The 20,302-nt window shown below is 50.1% G+C and overlaps 1 protein-coding gene across 1 annotated transcript in view; it reads right to left on the minus strand.

The window, feature by feature from the left end:
* GABBR2 (gamma-aminobutyric acid type B receptor subunit 2) overlaps positions 1-20,302 on the minus strand; it is a 341,390-nt gene that overhangs the window by 233,861 nt on the left and 87,227 nt on the right. The window contains exon 2 of the mRNA XM_081803256.1: positions 987-1,124. Coding sequence (XP_081659382.1) covers positions 987-1,124 — 138 coding nt within the window. The remainder of the gene's footprint in view (positions 1-986; positions 1,125-20,302) is intronic.

Raw genomic sequence — 20,302 nt, forward strand, 5'->3', positions numbered from 1 at the left:
GGTCTTCTGATTTATAAAATGAGAATGATTTAGCGCTTACAGCACAGAGCAGGTATAGGGATTGCATCAATGCAAAGAAGCGCTCAGAACAGTGTCTGTTATGTTCTAAGTCTGGCACACGTATGACACAAGTGTTTGCTCTTAGATGATGACTTGCCTACTTGCTCACTGCCTACCTCCCTCCTAGCACGGAAGGGTAGGCGCCTATCTGTCCTGTCAGCACTGTCTCCCCAGAGTCTACCAAAATCCCAGGCGCAGAATTCTAGCTGTTGGATGTCTGGATGGCTGGATGGCTGAAGCAAAGACATGATCAAACTGCGTGGGCCACCCCTCATCTTTCCACACTCTTCTTCTCCCGTTCAAAACAACAGTTGACGCTGGTGAGTGTCGCCTACATCAGGCCATGCACTCCCTGGCTGGCTGGTGTATGACGTTAGCCAGTGTGAAGAGTGAACCCTGGCCAGGAGCCCCAGCAAAGGCTTGTGTGTGTGGGCGGGGGAGCAGTCTTGGTGGACAAGACCACGTCAGTGGGGGAGGGGGGCTTGGCAGCGAGTAGGTAAAGGCCCATCTGATTAGGAAACAGTGAGAGCAGGGCTCAGAGGCCCGAAGGTGCAAGATGCCTTTGGGGAAGGGTGAGTGGTTGCGAGGGGCCGAGGCACAGAGGGAGTGGCAGGGACAGCAGAGGACACTGGGCAGGCGGACTGGCTGGACACTGGTGACAGAGTCAGGCTAGGCCGTCACTGAAGGACTCCGAACATGCAGCGGAGGTGTTGGGGCTACCTCATAGAGACCCACCACGCGGGCCGTGCCAGCACAGGCCTGGGGGTCAGGCCAGGAGGTGGGGTGGCGGGGGGCTGGGCAATCATTCATCCAGGGAAGAGTCAGGGAGGCCTGAACTGGGCAACTTAGGAGCCATGTTGCACAAGGAACCATTCCTGCAAAAGACTGGTGGCCAAAGACAACCAAAGGTGAGACCCGGACCTTACCTGCACCAGATTCCAGCCTTGGAGGGATTCCGCAATGATGGATGTAACGGATGGACAGACTCCTCCAAACACCATCAAGTGGTTCGGTCCGTATTTTATTGCATCGTAGAAGGCTTTCAACCCTTTTGCATTATCACACTGGAGAGCAAGAGACAGAAAGAGAAGCCCGAATTAGAAACAGCTTTCCCCAGGGACAGGGGCCCAACGGTGGATTCACACAAACAAATTTCCTCATGGGAAACCTGCTGGGTTTCAGCTCCCCCACTTGGGAGGCCTCTCTCTAAGCCAGCCAGCAGCCCAGGCTATAAGCTCAGTGAGTGTGATGTTGGAACCCCCCCATCCTGGCTCTCCTCCCGCTGAGCACCTTCCCAACCCAGGACCGCTGGCTCTCCGGCAGAGCACACAGAGGAAAGGGCCCCCCAATGCCTCACTCTGGGGTCTCCCCCTTCCTGGAGTCATTTACATGTCAAAAGGGGACAAATCCACACCCATTAGAATGGCGATCATCAAAAAAGCACAAAATGGTAAGTGTTGGCGAGGATGTGGAGAAATTGGGATGCTGGCGCGTTGCTGGTGGGAACGTACAACATGCAGCTGCAGGAAGAAACAGTACTACAAGGCCTCAAAAAGGTTCACTGGGATTGCTATGCGAGTCGGCATTCCACTGCTGGGTAGACAGCCCAAAGGACCGGGAGCAGGGACTCCAAGAGGTATTTGCACACCTTTTGTATAGGGGGACAGTGATGAAGGGATAAACAAAATGCGGCATATGCACACAACGGAGTATTTTTCAGCCTTAAAAAGGAAGGAAATTCTGACACGTTCTACAACACAGATGAACCTTGATGACATTATGCTAAGTGAAACAAGCCAGATGCAAAAGGACAGTTACTGTAGGATTCCACTTAGATGAGGCCTCTAGAGCAGTCAGATTCATAGAGACAGAAAGGAGAATGGTGGCTGCTGGGTGGGCTGAGGGTGAGGGGAATGGGGAGTCAGTGTTTAATGGGTACAGAGTGTCAGTTTGGGAGGATGGAAACATTCTGGAGACCGATGGTGGTGATGGTCACACAGCCATGTGAATGTACCTATATGCCACTCTTTTGTGCACTTAACAAATGGTTAAAATGGTAAATTTTATGTTTTGCATATTTTATCACAATAAAAAAAGAAGGAAGAAGAGGAGGAGGAAGAAGGGGAGGAAGAAAAGGAAGAGGAGGAGGAGGAGAATCTAGGGGGAAGAATTCGCTCAGCAAACACTTGCCATGCACTGCTGTGTTCAGTCCTTTTAGTCCTTGTAGTAACATACAAGTTGGACCCGGCCCCCTGCCCAGGCGCTCACATCCTAGAGCGGAGAACCGAGCCCTAAAACAGATCCAGGCGATCCAGTATGGAAATGAACAAGGACATATTGTCCTCAAATATCGGGAGTCAGTTAGGACTCACTTCCACCTGCACCTCCATCATTCAAGCCATGTGGTCATCTCTTCCGTGTACAGAGGTAGGCGCCCAGCCGGGCTTCTCGCTTCCCCGGGGGCCCAGGTGAGCCTGCTCACCACCCAGCCGCCGTCGGAGGGTGCTTTGTAAAACATAAACCGGTCCTTCTGACTGTCCTGCTTTCCGTGCGCTTAAAGCCCAACTCCTAGCAGAATATAATTCTCAAAAGGTTAAAAACATACTTCTTATGAAAATCGATAGTGGGTACGTGTCAACCTTTTATTTAACTCATTAATAGGGGGATCTGCAGGATGACAAAGTGGATTCAAAAGGAAACCTGAGACAGGGATTTTTACAGTGAATGGAACAATAAGAAATAAGGTAAGATTGCCAAAATAGATACAAAACGAGTTAACGTCCTATAAGGCAATAAAAATAACCTTTGGGGACAGAAAAGAAAATCACTACAGGCTGGCACATCTTGTCAGTTGTAGAGAACTGTAAGGTGCCTGGGGCTTAAATTCCCCCAATCAGATGACTCTTAGGCAGGGCAGCTAGCAAAGGCTCTACGTGGTAGGCTAACTGGTTATATAATAACTATTTTGTATCATTTACAGGTTTGGTACCAGGGTCTGAACCTTCCCTGTCATAATGGATACAAGAAGACACAAGGTGCAACCTGCCTCCCACTCTGACCTGATTTCCCTCCACTCTCTCCCTTGCTCACCAAGTACAGCTCACCAGCCTCCTTTCTGCTCCTTGAAATGGAAAGCAATTTCCTTCCTGCCTCTGGGCCTTTGCACTTGCTGTTTTCTTTGCCAGGGACAGTATTCACTTGGTTCTCGACAGGGTTCCCTCCTTCTCATCATCCAGGTCTCGGCATAGCTGTTACCTCCTCAGAGAAGTCATCACTGTCCCCCTATACAAAATATCCCCCACCCCCAGTCACACCCTAACATGCCACCTTATTTATCGCCCTAAGGCAGTTCTTAAAATTATCTGAAATCATCTTGTCTCTTTCTTGTTGCCTGTAGATTGACCTCCCAACTAGAATGTAAGCCCCTGAAGGCAAAGATTTTTGTCACTGTTTTCACAGCGGTCTCCCCCAGAGCTCACCCAGGGGCCTCGGCAAGAATCCGTCACATGCATGACGGAGCCCTCTGACAGTCTTCCTGTATCTGCCCTCTCTCCTCTCCTTCTACGTCCACATCTTTCTCCTTATTTTTGTCTTCCTCTCCATTCTGTGTCCTCCTCTTCCTTTCTGCTCCCTCTCCCTTCCCCTTAAGGGACCATAATGTGGGACCAGAGGGGGTTAGTACTTGCTGCTCCATCCTCATTTGAGAGACTCTGACCCACAGTGGGTGCCAACAGAGCTGGAAACACGAGTGTGAGTGGTGGCTGGCCTCAGAGAGCCCACTGTCCAGCGGTGAGACAGCGCAGAGGTGGCCACGGCACATGGGGCACGGTGGTCGAGCGGGGAGAGGGGCGGGGCCCGGATGGCGGCAAAGCGCCCTGGGCGAAGGCTAAGGGGCCAAGTGAGGGTGTTGGATTGCAGCCTGCAGGGATTTGGGAAATAATGCCACTTTTAAATTTAAATTTAATTTAAAAAATGACCATGCTAATTTTTTTGCCGAGAGAGAGAGAGAGAGAGAGAGAGAGAGAGAGAGAGAGAGAGAGAGAGAGAGAGAGAAAACGGAAGGTGGGAAGGAAGGGGGGAGGGAAAGAAGAAAGATTAAATTCTTATTGCTTCCTGGGGCCCTCTATTAATTGTCCCTGTTCCTTGATTGAAAGCAACGCTCTCCACCCTCCGCAGAACACAGCAGACAGAACAGAGCAGGTCATGTTTTAATTGTTTCTACCGTGATTTACTGAATCATTTCCATTTTAATACATTCCTGTAATGATTTCAGCTTGTTTTCTAATCTGTAACTAATGACAATGATAATAAAGCACCATGAGATTTATAATCAAAGCTGCATTAAAATAATATTAGCAACAAGGAACTTAGGAATACTTGTTTGCTCTGCAAACATTTCCCCGGCACCTAGTCTGGGCAAGATTCTGTAATAATGATGATGTCCTGCCTTCTCCCAAATACACAACTTCTGAATGTCAATTCAAGAACAGGAGACTATTTGACAACCAGTATTTGAGCTGGAAGAATCTTCTAGTATTTCCAAAATGTTACTCTGACTCCGTTTTCACCAGGCTGCATGTGGAAGGCAGAATTTTGGCCCCCATGACCTGTACCCCTTGATCTTACTCTCATGAATATGTTATGTTACAGGCAAAACCTTTGCAGATATCATTAAGGTTTCTTATCAGCTGACCTTAAAGAATTATCCAGGTGATCCATGTAATCACACAAGCCCGGAAAAGCAGAGATCTTTCCTGCTCGTAGCGGGAGTGAAATCAGATTCCAAGCATAAGATACATTCTGTGTGCCTGTTAGCTTGAAGATGAAGGGGGCCACAGCTCAAGGAAATGGGGGCCTCAGTCCTAAAATCAAAAAGACCTGGCTCTTCCCCAGGTGAGCCTCCAGTTAAGAACCCTGCCCAGCTGACACCTTGTGAAGTCCCGAGCAGAGGACCCAACACAATCACACAAGGCCTGGACTTCTGGCCCCTGGGCTGTGAGCCGATCGATGAGTGGTTGTGGCGTAAACCACGAAATCTGTGGTCATCTGTTAGGGCAGCAACAGAAAACTCACACAGTGAAGTAAAATGAGAAAAGTAAGAATAATATAATGAGCTTTTCCTTAAAGTTAAGTGTATTCCCTTTTAAAAACTATCCTTAATTTACAGATACTTCCTAGTTTGTATGATGTTAAAATGTTTTTCTGTTATAAAATTACAGACGATAGATGGGTTTTGTTTTTAATGTCCTGATGTGACAAAATAAAGTTTTTTTTAAAGATTTTATTTATTTATTTGAGAGAGAGAGAGAGCACGCGCGCACGAGCGGGGGGGGGGTGCAGAGAGAGAAGCAGGCTCCTCACTGAGCAGGGAGCCCGATGTGGGGCTACATCCCAGGACCCCAAGATCACGACTTGAGCTGAAGGCAGATGCTTAACTGACTCAGCCACCCAGGAGCCATCAAAATAAAGTGTTTGTTTTTTTTTAATCTAAGTTTCTCTTCCAGGCCCCCCTCCCCGCAGCGCTCCTTTAGCTTTTTACTGATGTGTGAAATCCAAACACGTGGGCATTGCTCATCTAGCCAGCCCCGTACCTTCATTTTCAGATGCACACCGAGGACTAGGGGAGGGAGGGGGTTTGTCATGGTCCTGTCAGGATTAGGGGAGGGATTTCACGACTCCCAGTTCAGAGCTTTCTCAATAGTCTGGAGAACTCAGCTCATCAGGCAAAGGGGATATTAAAGCTAGCAGTGTTCTAGAAAGGACCATTTCCCCCAGGATAATGCTTCAAGCCCAGGCCTCCTCCTGATCAGCACTGTGGACCTGAGGCAGGATAAGCCACCTTCTGGGCACCCAGCACACTCCCTCGGCTCCCCTACAGAGAACACTTTGATAGTGACTACCAAATAAAAATCACATGGACATATCTGTCCCATTTTAGCTGCTATTCTCCCTTATCCTCATTTCTGGTAATGTATCTTCTTGCCTGGTACCAATAGTGGCCTAATTAGAGGGACTTTCCAGCTGACCAAAGCTGAGTCTTTGTGGTTGGACCAGCTTGGAGGTTGTCAAGCTCAGCCCCTCGGGGGCCTAGGACCTGGCAGAGATGTTCTAGAGCCAGCAAGGGGGCCTCTGGGCTCCTTGCCTTCGCTTCCACCAGTAGCTCTCCTTGCCTTCGCTTCCACCAGTAGCTATTCTGTCTTCAGCATCAGGGTTCCATGTGATGCTTAATTTGAGAAGGGCATTCTATTGCTAGCAGCATAAAATGCCTGGAAACCAGGAAGGGGAGCACCCCAGAGGTCCCTGCCCGTGTATGATCTTTGTCTTTGGCCTAGGGAAGGGCAGGTGAGTGGCCCGCCCGCGAGGCTGGATGAGCCGGTCACTTGAGCACACTCCCTCAAAGTTAATCCACTGCACATCAGTTTGCCCCATAATCAATTCACCAAATCACTGGGGGAATTTCTCTAAGTTTGAGTTTCCTGAGGGACTCCTCGCAGACACTTCACACGGCCATTTCACGAGGCTTCGTCCTTCCGGCTCTGGTGAAAGTCAATTTCACCTGTGTCTCACATTTCAGTCCTTTCTAAAGGCTGCACTCGGAGACGTTCCCCTAATGCCTGTTTATTACCGTCCTCTTCTTGCAGACTTCAGACCCGCCCCTGCATGAACCAGGGAGATGCCAAAGCTTCTCTACTCCCTCCATTTAAGGCGTCTGTCAGACGGCTTTTAGTGAGCTGGTCACTGGGCAAAACTATCATTCTGAGAAATTGTTTATGGCAAGTTGTCTTTGAGCGCTTTGGCTTTTGATGAATTGCTCTCAGAGCCCCCTATAAGGGGGTTCTTGTGTCCCGGAAGAAAGCTATGGGCTTTATCATGTTCTCCGACTTTCCCACCTCTCCAACTAGAGCCCTCCCACCCACTCACATTCTCATGCAGTAGTTCAAAGCTTATCGATGGGCCACAGCCTCTGATCTTCAGTTCTGCGACCTGGACATGGGCCCTGGCACACAGTAGACCCTCAGGAACTGTTGCTTCCCCCGCCCCCACTCCTCTTCCCTCTCCAGTATGTTTCCTCTTTGCCCTCCACGGACTCCACACCTACAGCAGTTCACGGTCACTGCCCCCAAACTCCCTGCCCTGATTTCACTTCCGATGGCCCCTTCTTCCTGGTAAGGACACACTTGTCACATATAGGCTCTTAAAATTCAGCACCTATAAATGGGAATAGATCCCAAAACCATGCAAATCCATTTTTTTAATGAAGAAGTAGAACTCGAATACATCCCATTTTTCATTTAAATCTCATTTTTAAAGAATTAAAATACTTTTTTTGACTTAAAAATTTCAAAGCAAATGTTGCTGAGAGTTAAAATGTAAAAATGCCAAGGAAATGTCAGAGTTAATAACGACCAATTTGAAACTGAGAATTACTCCGTACAGAATTTCAGACTTTAAGAAGAATTTGAACACTGATGTGTCCAACCTGCCCCAGATACAAAGCCCTCCTCCATGCCCCCTGCTCCAGGAGCAGTTGGCATCTGCTTACATCTCTCCAGTGGCAGGAGTCTCACTCCTTCACGGGGGAGCTAAGTTGTCTTTGGCCAGCTCTGCTTCTTATGAAGTCTTAAATATCACCCTCCTTTTGCATTTCTCTTTCAAGTTCTCATCCTAGAGCAAAGGTCAGCAAACTTTTTCTGTAAAGGGCCAGGCAGTAAATGTTTTAGGTTTTGGGGACCATATGGTGTCTATTGTGACTCGTCAACCCCTTGTAGCCCAGAAGCAGCCACAGACAATACATAAACAAATGAACGTGGCTGGCCACCCCTGCTCTGGGGCGTTTTAGAATTCGTACAGTCTTCCATTCCCACGAGAGCCCTTCAGACACCTAAACTCGGGCAGCCTGACTTGACTGCAGAAGATACTTTCAGGCCAAACGACCTCTTCTAATCATCCCCATAGGATATGGTGTCACACCCTTTCCATCTGTGGTCACCAGAGGCTTCAGAGGACAGACATTTCTAGGATGCACCCCCCACCCCCAAATACCTCCATCTGCCCGGCACAGAAAAGGGATGCTAGCTAACATGCATCATGAATGCATCATGAACTCACTCTGTGTTCGGCACAGTATTAAGAACTTCATGTAAATTACCCTATTTGTTACAATACTGTTATAAGGCAGGTATACTATTATTATTTCCACCCTTACAGAGAAGGAAATGGAGCTCCAGAGAAGTTATAACTTGTCCAAGGTCACATAAAGGGTAAGGATTCCATCCCAGGCAATGTCACTTCAGAGCACTATTTTATTTTAAATAATGTTATTATGAAATATTTGTAGAAAAGAATATACCATATACATACAACTTACATAAAATATGAAAAATAGTAATACGAACCTATGGTATACCCAACACCCAGCTTGTGTGGAAGCCTCTGTGTGGCCACCCTGAGGATCACCCCCTCCTTCACCCAGGGGGCACCCCTAGTCTGAATTTATCCTTCCTTGCTTTTCTTTTTTAAGATTTTATTTATTTATTTGAGAGCGAGAGAGAGCACAAGCTGGGGGAGTGGGAGAGGGAGAAGCAGGCTTCCCGCTGAGCAGGGAACCTGATGCGGGGTTCGATCCCAGGACCCCGGGATCATGACCTGAGCCGAAGGCAGACGCTCAACCGACTAAACCACCCAGGTACCCCTTCCTTGCTTTTCTTTATTTATTACATGTCTATGTTTCCTAAACACTATATCATGTAATTTTACTTGTTTTTGAATGTATATATATGTAGAATCATGCTGTATATTTTGCCTGAAACTTGAACCGAAAACCTCTTAATGGCTTTGTGTTGTTTGTGAGATGTTTATTGCTGAACACGGCAGTTCATTCATTTTCAGGGCTGTGTAGTATTCCAGGGCAGGAATATGCCATGGTTTATTTGTTCCTTGCCCCGCTGGTGGACACTTGGATTATTACCAGTATTTTGTTTGGTTGCTGTTGTAAATAAGACGGTTGAAAATTTCTGTATGTGTCCCCTGGCACATACGTGCAGAGCTCCCCTAGCGTCTAAACCTGGAAATGGAATCGTTAAATCACAGGATTTCCCACCTTTTTCCAAAGTGGTTTTATCCATTGACACTCCCACTGTCAGCGTTTGAGAGGACTCACTACTCCACATCCCTATCAACCTTACTTTTTGCCAATCTTGTACATACTGATGTCATTTCAATTTGTCTGTTCCTGATGATTAAAGAGGATAAGCCATCTCTTCATATGTTTATATGTGTTTTGTTTCTTCTTTGGGACCAGTGACTTTGCTCATTTTTCTGTTGGTTGTATTTTCCTTATTGATTTGTTCAGAGCATGCCTACACACAAGGCTAAATTGAACGAAATGATCACCTCCCACATTCTGAGCACGGACTTCTATTAATGCAACCTTAGAATGCAGTCCTTGTATTTGGCACCTACTTCACACAGACCTTACTATCAGTAAAAACTACTAAAGCATCACACATAATCTCTTGGTAACAAAACACCTATGAAACTTTCTTGGGGCGGGGGGGGTGGAGAAAAAGACTACTTGATGAGAAATGCAGCCAACCATAACATGACTCAAAACACAGATCTCAAGAACGGAGGCTTGTGGTTAACAAGGGGCAATTGTGAGTTCTGCACCCATTTCACACGAAACAACCGGTAAAGTGAAGAAAATAACATAACAAAATTCAGAAGGAGGAGGAGGGGAAAAGGAGTTGTAGGACTGCAAATTTCCTCTTCTTCCACAGGAAAACTTGGATCGATACCATCTACAATTGAAAACTGGAGTTTAAAAGCCAGGACTCTAACCTCACTGCTTTTCATTGTCTTTTATTACCCTTGATATTTCAGAAAACAAGACTGTCTGTAGTGAAGGCAAAACCGTTTAATGTGGAGTAATTATATTTCCTTATTTTCTCCTGTGGCATTCAAAAAAAATAAAACTTCACATCAGTTTTAAATAGCATGTAATAATGATCTCATTTTATAAAATGATTTCTGTCCATCTTTCTCCATATAACGTATGCATGGCAACATGTCTGGAATGAGACTCATCTAATGTTAAAAATGGTGAGCTTTTGAACGATTTGTTTTTACTCTCTTCTTTGTACCTATTTGTTTTGCTCAAAAAAAATTTTAAATGCACATATTATTTTTATAAAGACAGGAGGTCGTTTTTAAACCAGTAGGCTTCTCACACCCAGCCTGCTTTCGCAACCATGTTAAATCTTTCTCATTCTGTTCTTCTGGGGTTGACTTTCTGAGCTGAAGAACAGGACTTCACATTTCTTATCGTGAAATCATGTTTAAAATTAGCCCAGCACCATGGCCAACTGAATTAAACACTATCTTGTTTTCCCATGGAAATTCATTCATTCAGACATTTTCTGAGCCCCTATTAAGTGCTAGGAGAAACAAGTAGGTCCCTGTGACACATAAAATTCCTCGAACAAAGCAGATACTCAAGAAACATTTATTGACATACTACGTTTGGAAACATTAGGAGTAACAGTAATAAGACAGCATCTATTTGTACCAGGTACTATTCTCATGTCTTTATATATATATTAACACACTTAATCCTCACAACAACCCTGTGAAGTATGTCCTTTTGTTATTCGTATTTTGATAGATGAAGCAATTGAGGGTCAGAGAGGTGAGTCATTTGCACCAAGTATCAACAGTGAGGAAGAGGCAGGCAGAGTCTGGATAGGGACACCCAATCCCCGCTCCAGGGTATCTGTGTCCTGCTTTTCTCCCTAGGCACGAAGCGACGCTACATTCCACAGTCTTCCTCACAATCACCTGTGACCACTGAGCTTTGGGCAATGGCAGGTGAGTGAGGTGATGTGCGCTCTGCCCGGGATTGGCCTATGAAGCCCCTCCACGGGTGTCCTGCGCTCTCTGTTCCATCCACAGTATGAGTAGGGAAGACTCCAAGGTCCTACACGTTATAAGTGGTGGAGCGCCCCCACCCCCAAATCCCTGTGGTCATCATGGAAGGGCACTGCCACTTCAAGAGAAACTGCCAGAAGGAGGACAGTCTCAAGAGCTGATAGCCTCTGGGAGCCATGCCCTTGGGATACGCCCCACTCCTGCCTGGCAACCCAACGCTTGGCTGAGCCTGGCGGTGGAACCGGGGCTCACCGTTTCTGGCCAGCACAAGTCTCAATAGCAGGCAAGCTTGGAGTCCCTGGTCTGGCTGGGACTTTCTCAGAGCCACAATGCTACCTGGGCCTCTTTCTCCCCACCCTGCTTCCTCCGTGCCCTGCTTTTCATGGGGGCCAGATCTGCCCCCAGTCAGAAGACCTGTCCTGCCTTTCTCTGCTCCCTCCCCGCCGCCCCGTACCTTTCCCAGTGCACCTCTGACTCCATCTGTACCTTTCCCAGTGCACCTGCTCCCCAGAGGGCCCAACCAACACACCCTTCTGACCTGCACTTGACTATGACACGAGCAAGAAACCACCTTAATACATGAAACCACTCTCATACAGGAGTGTCTGTTACTGCAATTAGACAGCATCAACTAATAAACATTCCCAACCACCTGCTGGAAAAATTTTGAAATGTAAGAAATCAAAACACCTGGAAAACTATTAGAGAAAGGTGAAACTTTAAAGAGAGATAAAAAAAGACGATGACAGGAAAAAGTAGAAAGAAAGCATGCTGTGCATTTAAAATATGTCCCCCAGCGTGCAGGACACTGATGTCAAACCAGAATTGAAGAGACATAAGCAGCTACAGCTCAGATCTGGTGCACTGGGCTGTCTTAGTCCCCCCGCGTCCCCCGTGCCCAGCAAAGGGCCTGGTTCCAAACAGGTGTTTAATACATACTGGCTGAGCGTACCATGCCGCGTGGTGGATGCGGCCCCCGCGGGTGGATACAGCCTGAAAGAAGAGTAGTCACATCTGAATCTCTGTCCCAAAGAGCTTATTAACTCCAGCCATCTTGAGTTTTTCACACCCTTTCCTCGGGGTGATGGACAGACCATCTGCTTCTCAAAGCCTCCAGAGAGCCAGACTGTCCATCCTGGATACTGAGAAAACCTGGCATTTCTCTCTTCTCCCTGAAGTTGTCACTCTGCATTCTTGGTCAGCTGCAGACTGTGTTATTTGAGGATGTTGGGGCCACAGCCCACGTCCCTCCTCTGCACGGGGAAAGCCATCTACCCAAACCAAAAAATGTTTTTCAGACTGGTGGATACAAACTGCGTTTCTTGGTTAGCTCTCGATGAGTGCCCCCGCACAGGCAGGTGTGATAGTCTTAAAAGTCAGGGTCATGAACACGAAGCACAGGAAGGCTGCCGGTCGGGAGGGGGGAGGGGGCGGTGGCCGTTTGCACAAATATCACAACTTGTCAGCCCTTCCCCTGGGGATGGGGGCCCGGGTCACCTGCGTGCCACCAAGCCATCTCTGCCCCTCTCTGCCCCACATACGCCTCCACGATGCGCTTCTCTTCCTCGCCATTTGCTGAGGGAGGGCGGGAGGTGTGAGGGGGTAAGACTTGGTCCCTGCCCTCAGGGACGTGCAGTCTAGGGGAGGTGAGAGACACAGGAACCATTCGGTAAAATGCGGTGCGGGGCACAGCGGAGGTGTAGATCAGTCACGGGATCCTTTGCTCCCATAATACTCATGGGGGGCAATGAAGAGCCAGGGCCTGTGCTGGGTGCTGGGGCTGCTCCCGGCCGCCAGGGAGTGAGCGAGGAGACAGAAACAAAAAGCTGGAACACAAGGCCAGATAAAAGTGGGAACCACGGTAGAGACACAAGTCATGCAAAAAGGAAGGTATATTCAAGTCATGCTGACATGTTCTGCCCAGACTTCTTGGAGGAGGTGCGTTCAGGCTGAGCCCCGAAAGGTGTAAAAGAGACAGAGGTGACGGGGAGACGCAGCGGGCTGAGACTGAGCGTGAGCGAAGGCCCGGGATGGGGAAGTGCCAGGCACACGGGAGAAATGGGGCATTTGCTTTTGGGGCAGGAGCACTGGGTGCAGAAGGGATGGGTGGGGTGAGCCGGCGCCCTGGGGAAGCTTGGACACCAGGCAGGGCGTGCTTTCTTTCCTCTGGGCAGCAGGACGCCCTGCAGAACTTTAATCAGGGAAGTGCAGAGATGGAAGCCGGCTTTACACTGATGCCTTTGGAGGCTGGTCTGGAGGAAGAGGCCCTGGAAGTGGGGGGGAAAGGAGGTCAGCTGGGAGGTGGTGGCCATGGTCCAGATGTGAGGCCTGATGAGCAACCTGGCCCAGCACCCCTGGAAAAAACGAGTGCCCAGAGCAGAGCTCACTGGTCAGGCTATTCCGAGGCTTGGGTTTGACCAGCACCTGACGTCAACAGGACCCAGTCAAATGGGTCAATCTCAACGGCCTCCTTAACGGGACCCAGTGATGGGGAAGACCAAGGAGGAAAGAGAAGAAAGAAAGAATAAACCCAGCTCTGCCAAGCACAGGTTTCAGTCCTGCACAGGGTGGGGCCAGGCCTGCCCCTGCCTCGCCCTGTGACGTCTTCTTCACAGACCTTCGCTTAGAAAAAACGAGAAAGTCGAGTGAGCAGATTTATCAGTCGGGAGAGATTAGCCTATGCTGTGGCAACAACCACGCCCAAATCTCAGAGCAATACCCCCAAATCTCAATGGGGCATTCCAGAAAAAATGGATTTCTCTCTCCCTGAGGGGGGCTCGATGCATCCCAGTAACTCAGGGGTCCAAACTGATGGTATTGCCACCATCTAAATGCTGCTAGCTGCCAAAGGAGAAGGAAAAAGAAAATTCTCCAGAGACTCAACCCGCAATTAAATGGACCTCATTGGCCGGACTTGACCCAAGAAAGTCCCAGGGACCAAGTGCAACCTGGCCAGCAGGAGAGGGGGACTAGGTGTCAGGGAGCCTGCAAATGACCGCCACGGTTCGTCTCTCCGATTCCTTCAGGCCCTAACAATCTGTGTTTTGGTTCGTGCTCAAGGCCAGGTTTTGGTTCAACTTATTAAACATATCAAACTAACATTTCTCCGGCACTGACTTATATGCCAGGCACCATGCTAAATTCTTTACGTGCATGATCTCTTTCACCTTTCATAATGGATCTCATTTAATATTTGCAATGACCCTATGGAAAGGATACCAACATTACCCCTCACTTAACAGGGGAGAAAATACAAGTTCAGGGAGCTTAACTGACAAGCTCGAGGTCACATGACTAGTTAAGTCCTGATCCTGGGACTCAAAACCAGGCCATAATGCTCTAAACCTTGCCTCTGCCTCTTACCGTCCAAGCCGCCCAGAAATGGGGTCAAATGCCTGGGCAGACAGCGGGCTGCCCGTCACCATGGGTGTTCAGGGAGAAGCCTGCAGGAAGAGGCTGTAGAAAGGATTATTTCACGGAGTAAAGGGCTAAATTAGTAAAAGACTCTAATCCTGAGATTCCATGGGGAGAGACAAGGAGACAGGAAAAGTGGGATCAGTCTTGGGAAGAGCAAGTGGTTCTCTGGGTTGGAGCACTCCATGGGCAGATGAAAGAAATGACAGATGGATTGGAAGGGGGGGTTGAGCACCCACATACAGGGCTGCACCCTATTCTGGAGGCCCCAGGGAGCTTTTGTTTGGGTTTGTTTTTTTTTAACCATTTTCATCATTTTTAAGTGTATAATTCAGTGGCATTAAGTGCACCCACAATGTGGTGTGACCATCATCAGTATCTATTTCCAGAATGTTTGCATCATGGCAAACAGAAAAGCTCCATACCTATTAAACCCAGGGGCGTTCTTAAAAGGGCTTAACCTGATAACGACATCACCAGAGCTGAGCCGGGAAGACATCCATTCCCGACACCTGAAGGACGTGACTTGAAGGCAGAGAGGCTGGGCAAGGGGATGGTTCATGAGGCTAGTGTGGGGGTCCAGGCAGGAGATGGCAGGAGCAAGGGCTGGGCAGTTACGGGGCTGAGGGCAAGGACAGACGCAGTAAGCAGAGAAAGGGAAACCCCAGAGGGAGGGGGGAGTCCCAGCTTCTTCCAGGCCCCTGTATACCCTGGGCCACCAGGAAGTGAGCTGGAAGAGCCAGGAAAGGATGCGGGGTCTTGGGGACGCTGCCAAGTCCAGCGCTGGACCGGATGCAGGTTAGGGGCAGGCCAGCTACCCACTCTACCGACTTTCCCTGGGAAGCCACATCCAAGCCCGACAGTCCTTCCTGGGACACGGGCCAGAGCTGTCCCCCGGGGAACCCCCAGAGGTCTGCGGCCTGACACAGCTCCTGCCTGCGCTCAAACACTCACTGGACGCCCGCTCGGAGGTGAGCAGTGACTGCAGGCCCAGCGGGATCATCACCCCCTCGGCCCACAGCCACACTCATCACTCAGGAGACCCGTCCTCCGTCAGCAGCGGCTCAGCCGGAGTTAATTATGTGCCTCTCCTGTCCTCCAGCTGGGGACATGGCGGTCACTCCCCTGCCTGATGGACAGAGGCTGGGCCTCTGTCACACACCACCGTGACCAGGGGACTCTACTCAGGGACTTTCCGCTTCCTCAGTCCTTCCACCTCTGCGGCAGGCACCTGTCTCCAGAGTTCCTTTCTGGAGGCGATTTCCCCAACGCGTCGACACTCCAGGCCAGCTCCCCCAGCATCCCCGCCGTGGCCGCCTGACCCCACAGGCGGAGTGCTGACCTCACGTGGAAGTTGACTTCAGGGATCCTGCTTGCACAGGCAGCCTTGGGCCTAGCTGTGTCCCCATCTCAACACTTTGTTCCCATACCCCAGCTTCTCCAAGTCTGAAGTCCTAACACGCCTTCCCAGGTCTGCATCCCTAGGACCCGATCCTTACCTGCCCCCCACCCCCGTGGCTGAGATCCTGCTAAGTGGTCTCCAAGCCCACATGGCACTGCCCGCCCAGACTGCAGCGCCTGGGGCTGCCCCTGGACTCTGAAGGAGGTGAAGCTTCTCCCTGCCTAGAAAGTATGCAAAGGGGTTTCAGCTGGAAAGACAGCCCAGAAAACAGGTAACACCCTGAGAAGGAAGCAGGGAGGCTCTGGGAGAAGGAATTCTTTTGAGGAGCAGGACAAGGAGGAAGTACTGGTGGGGGCTGGTGGGAGGCGCCAGAAGGGGGATTCATTTGAGGGGTGGGTCCCCCCGGGAAAGGCTTCTGTGGCTGTTGGGGCAGCAGCTTGAGATCAGTGCATTTAGGAGTATGATCTACTCTGAGGAAGCCCCTCTGCAAGACCCCTGCCCAGGTGGCTGACAAAGCTCCAAGTACAGCAGCTTTTGGAAGGCCAGGGGGCAAGTGCAGGCCCTCCTAGCGCAGCCCATCCCAGCCGCAGTGGGGAGCTCACACCCTGCACCGCCCTTCTTTGTGAAACAGGCAAACAATGCCAAGAAAGCCTAACCCTTGGGCACTTACAGGGCTGCATGGGGTGAGCAGGGGGTGGGAAAGCATGCTACGAGTAGGGCGGCAGCTTGGGGCCTGGAAGAGGCCACCGAACCTGGGACCAGCAATCAGGGTAGGTGTCCTGCAGGAGGAGGCCCTTCTGCTGAGTCTTGAAACACAAGGAGAAATGAGCCAGATGGAGAGGGTGGAGGAGGGTGGCCTGCAGTGAGAAGAGTGTTCACTCAGTCTATGTGAATTTACTGAGCACCTGCTATGTGTCAGCCACTGTGATAGGTGGCAGGGACAAAGCAGGGAACAAAATCCCCACCCCTAGGGAGCTTCCATTCCAACCATCCAGTCAGGGAAGGAGAGGATAAATAAGTAGGATCTAAGTAAAATGTTAGTCAGCGTTAGATAGTGCAGCAGTAAGTAAAATGTGTTATATGATAAATGCTAAAAGGAAAAATGCACTGGGGGGACAGGTTGTGTGGGGTGGTGGAGGGGAGGGAGTGAACTGGGTCCTCTAGATTCCCTTTCAGCAATGACCGACACCCAGATGAGAACATGGGGAGCATAGGGGAGGTGAGAGGGTGTGTAGGACAGGGGTGTCACAGGAAGCATGGGAGGCCAATTTGGGGTGGGGGGTACGGCGGACAGCAGACCCTGGAGAGCATCATGGGGAATTAGTCACAGTAATCTTAATTATCATTAAACCAGCACCACTGCTATCGTTCCTAATGTACTACTGAAGGTCAAAGCAACTAAGAACCGTAATAATTTGGGAAAAGTTCCCCTCCAACGCCAGAAGCATCCAAGCCTTGCCAATGAAAACAGCCACTCAGAATCTGAGCATGTCTGAGGGATGGAGAACCCTCTAGATGGTCTCACCCCAGGCTAGGGTGACCTGCCAGGGGCAGAACAGCACAGGAGGTGATGGAAACACAGGCAGGAAAACTGTTGAGCTGGAGGAAAGGTCTTTGAGCCCTGCACCCAGGGCCCAGGGTACCAAAAGCAGTGCGTCTGCCAAACCAGGGGCCCCGGCCCGGTCCCCATCTTCTTCTGCCAACTTCTGGCTACTGCCTGCTGGGCAGGTCTCTACCCTCCTGAGCTTCTCGTAAAACAGGTCTAATGAGCCTCCCTCCCTCACAGGGCAGAGGGCAGGTCATGCTAGATGGGGCTAATGCATTCAGGGGCCCTGGAAGTACGTGCATGTTGAAGGGCCCTTGTTATCATTCATATCCCAATCCGAGGGCAGAGCCTGTCCTGGGACTGGAGCCTTGGGCTCCTACTTGTTTGCTATTTGCTGGGTGACCTTTGACTGGGCCCCTCCTGTCTCTGGGCTTCAGGATCCTGGTCCTGGGACAGCCTCTAGGATCTCCAGGCTCCAAGGTTCTGGGAGGTCTCTTACAGGTGGTAGTTTGGCATCTCCAGAGTGGGTCCTGCCAGAACCACCCCCCAAACCTAGGCCCAGTTCTAACCACGAGAGGACCTCCACCCAGCCCAGATACACGGTAAAAGTAAGGCTGCCCATGGCCTCCACACCGCCCCCTCCCCGGGATGCTACTCCTCAAACTCCCGTCATGGCTTCCTGGGCCCTTTCCCAGATGAAGGGCAGAGAAAAATTACCTTCATAAATCCTGCAAACAAAATAGGAGGATTTTTCAGGGTTTATTCATTTTCATGCAGAAAAAAATACGATTATTTTTTTCCCTGAGTAGCAACCTTGCTGTGAAATTCTTACTTTGTTTTCCTTTTAGGTTTAACAGATCCTTCCTGAGCCTTAAAAAAATTATTTGAATGCCGTTCTTCAAATTAAAAAAAAAAAAGCAAGCAGGAAGTGAAATGAGACGGATAAAAAAGGATAAATATTGCATGATTCACTTAGATGAGGGACCTGGAGGAGTCAAATTCATGGAGACAGAAAGCAAAGTGGTGTCTCCCAGGGGCTGGGGGAGGGGCACAGGGGAGTTAGTGTTTAATAGGTATAGAGTTTCAGCTTGGGAAGATGAAGAGTTCTGGAGATGGATGGTGGTGATGATCTCACAACAGCGTGAATGTACTTCATGCCGCTGAAGTATACACTTTAAAATGGCTCAAATGGTAAATTCCATGTTATGTACATTTTGCCACAATTTGAAATAAACAAGCAGGAAGGTGATCACCTCCTCCCCAGGACAGGTTTCGTGGCCTCTCCCTGGACCTCAGTTTTCTAATCTTAAAGTAGGAGATAAATCCATCCCTCCTTCCTCCCTGAGCCGAGGTATGGAAAGAGAACGCGTGCCTTTGTTCTCTGCCAGGCCAGGAAAGTGGTTTTCAAACGGCACTGTACGAAGAAACTAGAGAGAAATCAAAATGGAACTCCATAGCAAATACACAGAAGCACAAAAGGGCCCCATGTGTGGAGGGCAGGTTGGTGTGCGGTCGGTAGGCTCCTCGCCCAGCTACTGTCTGCCCTGTTTGTGAGGAGACTAGAGGGGAGAGGAGGAAGGTGCCGAGGGCATGTGACTGAGCCAACTGGGGCAGACTCTTTTGCCCCAGACACTATGCCCCGCTGCCCCGACAACAGACCCCGACTCCTTGGACCGCATGTGACTTCTGCACAACAGACATTCCACCTCCTCTGTGCTTGGCCAAGCCCAGCACATCTTGTTTCGTTCTGGAAGCTTCCACTGGGTGAGATGCCCTTTCCATGGGCTAACCCCGCACCCTCTGGAATGGAATGGCCCAGGGCAGCCCCCCGAGTGTGGCCCCCCCTAAGGACAGCGCTGTCTCCTGAACCTCTGTAGCATAATGGTCTAGGGTCCTTACTCGGGAGCCGGATGCCTGGTTTCAAGTCTCCCACTTCCTAGCCCACTGACCTCAGGCCGATTCTAGTTCAGTTTGCTCAGGACCCCCACTGTCCCCACCTTGCTGTTTGCTGACCACCCAAGCGGCGGGACGAAATGAGTCATGGCAGCCTTGAGGGTGGACACGGGCCTAGGAATTCCTTTCTGGGGCTTCAACTTTCTACAACAATGGAGACCCTAGGACAGTGCCCACCCTGTCTGGTCCTTCCTGAGGCAGCGAGAGCGGGATATCCTCATGAGTCCCTCACCTGTACTTCTCTAAAAGCCTGGGCCGGCGCAGCTCTGCCGTGGAAGGAGCGAGTTGTATGGTCACGACAGGCACCATATGGGAGCCCGCCCCTCACTATTTTGGGCCAATCTGTTGACATGACAACCAGGCTTCCCGACCCTGCCACGCAGCCTCCATCCTCGGGTCTGCATTGTGCCAGGTACATCCTTTACCAGCTGCCTCCCAGGTTGGAGAGGCATTTGCACAGATTCTGTCGAGACCCTTCCCCGGAACAGCAGCAGACGGGGACGTCAGGCCAGGCACCCCGGTGTGGTGGGCACAGGAAGCGGCAGCTTTGCTCTTCAAAGTCCAAAAGTGGAGCATAAACAGGCACCGAGGAAGGGGTGACCCCCGTCTCAGAGCTTTCCAGGAAACCCGGGGCTGACTCGCCTTCCCCAAGCAGCTGCTGAGGAGGGCCCACCCCCATGCCCTGCTCAGTCTCCCGATACTCCTATTTTAGGAGATGTCAGGCCAGGAAGGGCTCACAGAGGTCATCTGGGCCCAGTGGTGCACTGCACCGTTGGGGAATCCAAGGCGCGCGGCTTATTTGAAATCACACAGAAGCCCCAACAGGAGTCCCCACACCCCAACAAGAGCCCATTCATGCTGCTCTCAAATTGGTGAAAGAATGTGCTGGATTCTCCTGCATCACAACAGAGCACACAGAATTTTATTTTTAAACCAGCAACTTTGTGACCACAAACATCAGGCCAGGGACAACCCACGGGGACTGAGCGTCCACTAGGGGT

This window comes from Leptonychotes weddellii, chromosome 14 (assembly GCF_054177405.1).
Source record: "Leptonychotes weddellii isolate Sample4059 chromosome 14, ASM5417740v2, whole genome shotgun sequence".
In the NCBI taxonomy this organism is placed as follows: Eukaryota; Metazoa; Chordata; class Mammalia; order Carnivora; family Phocidae; genus Leptonychotes; species Leptonychotes weddellii.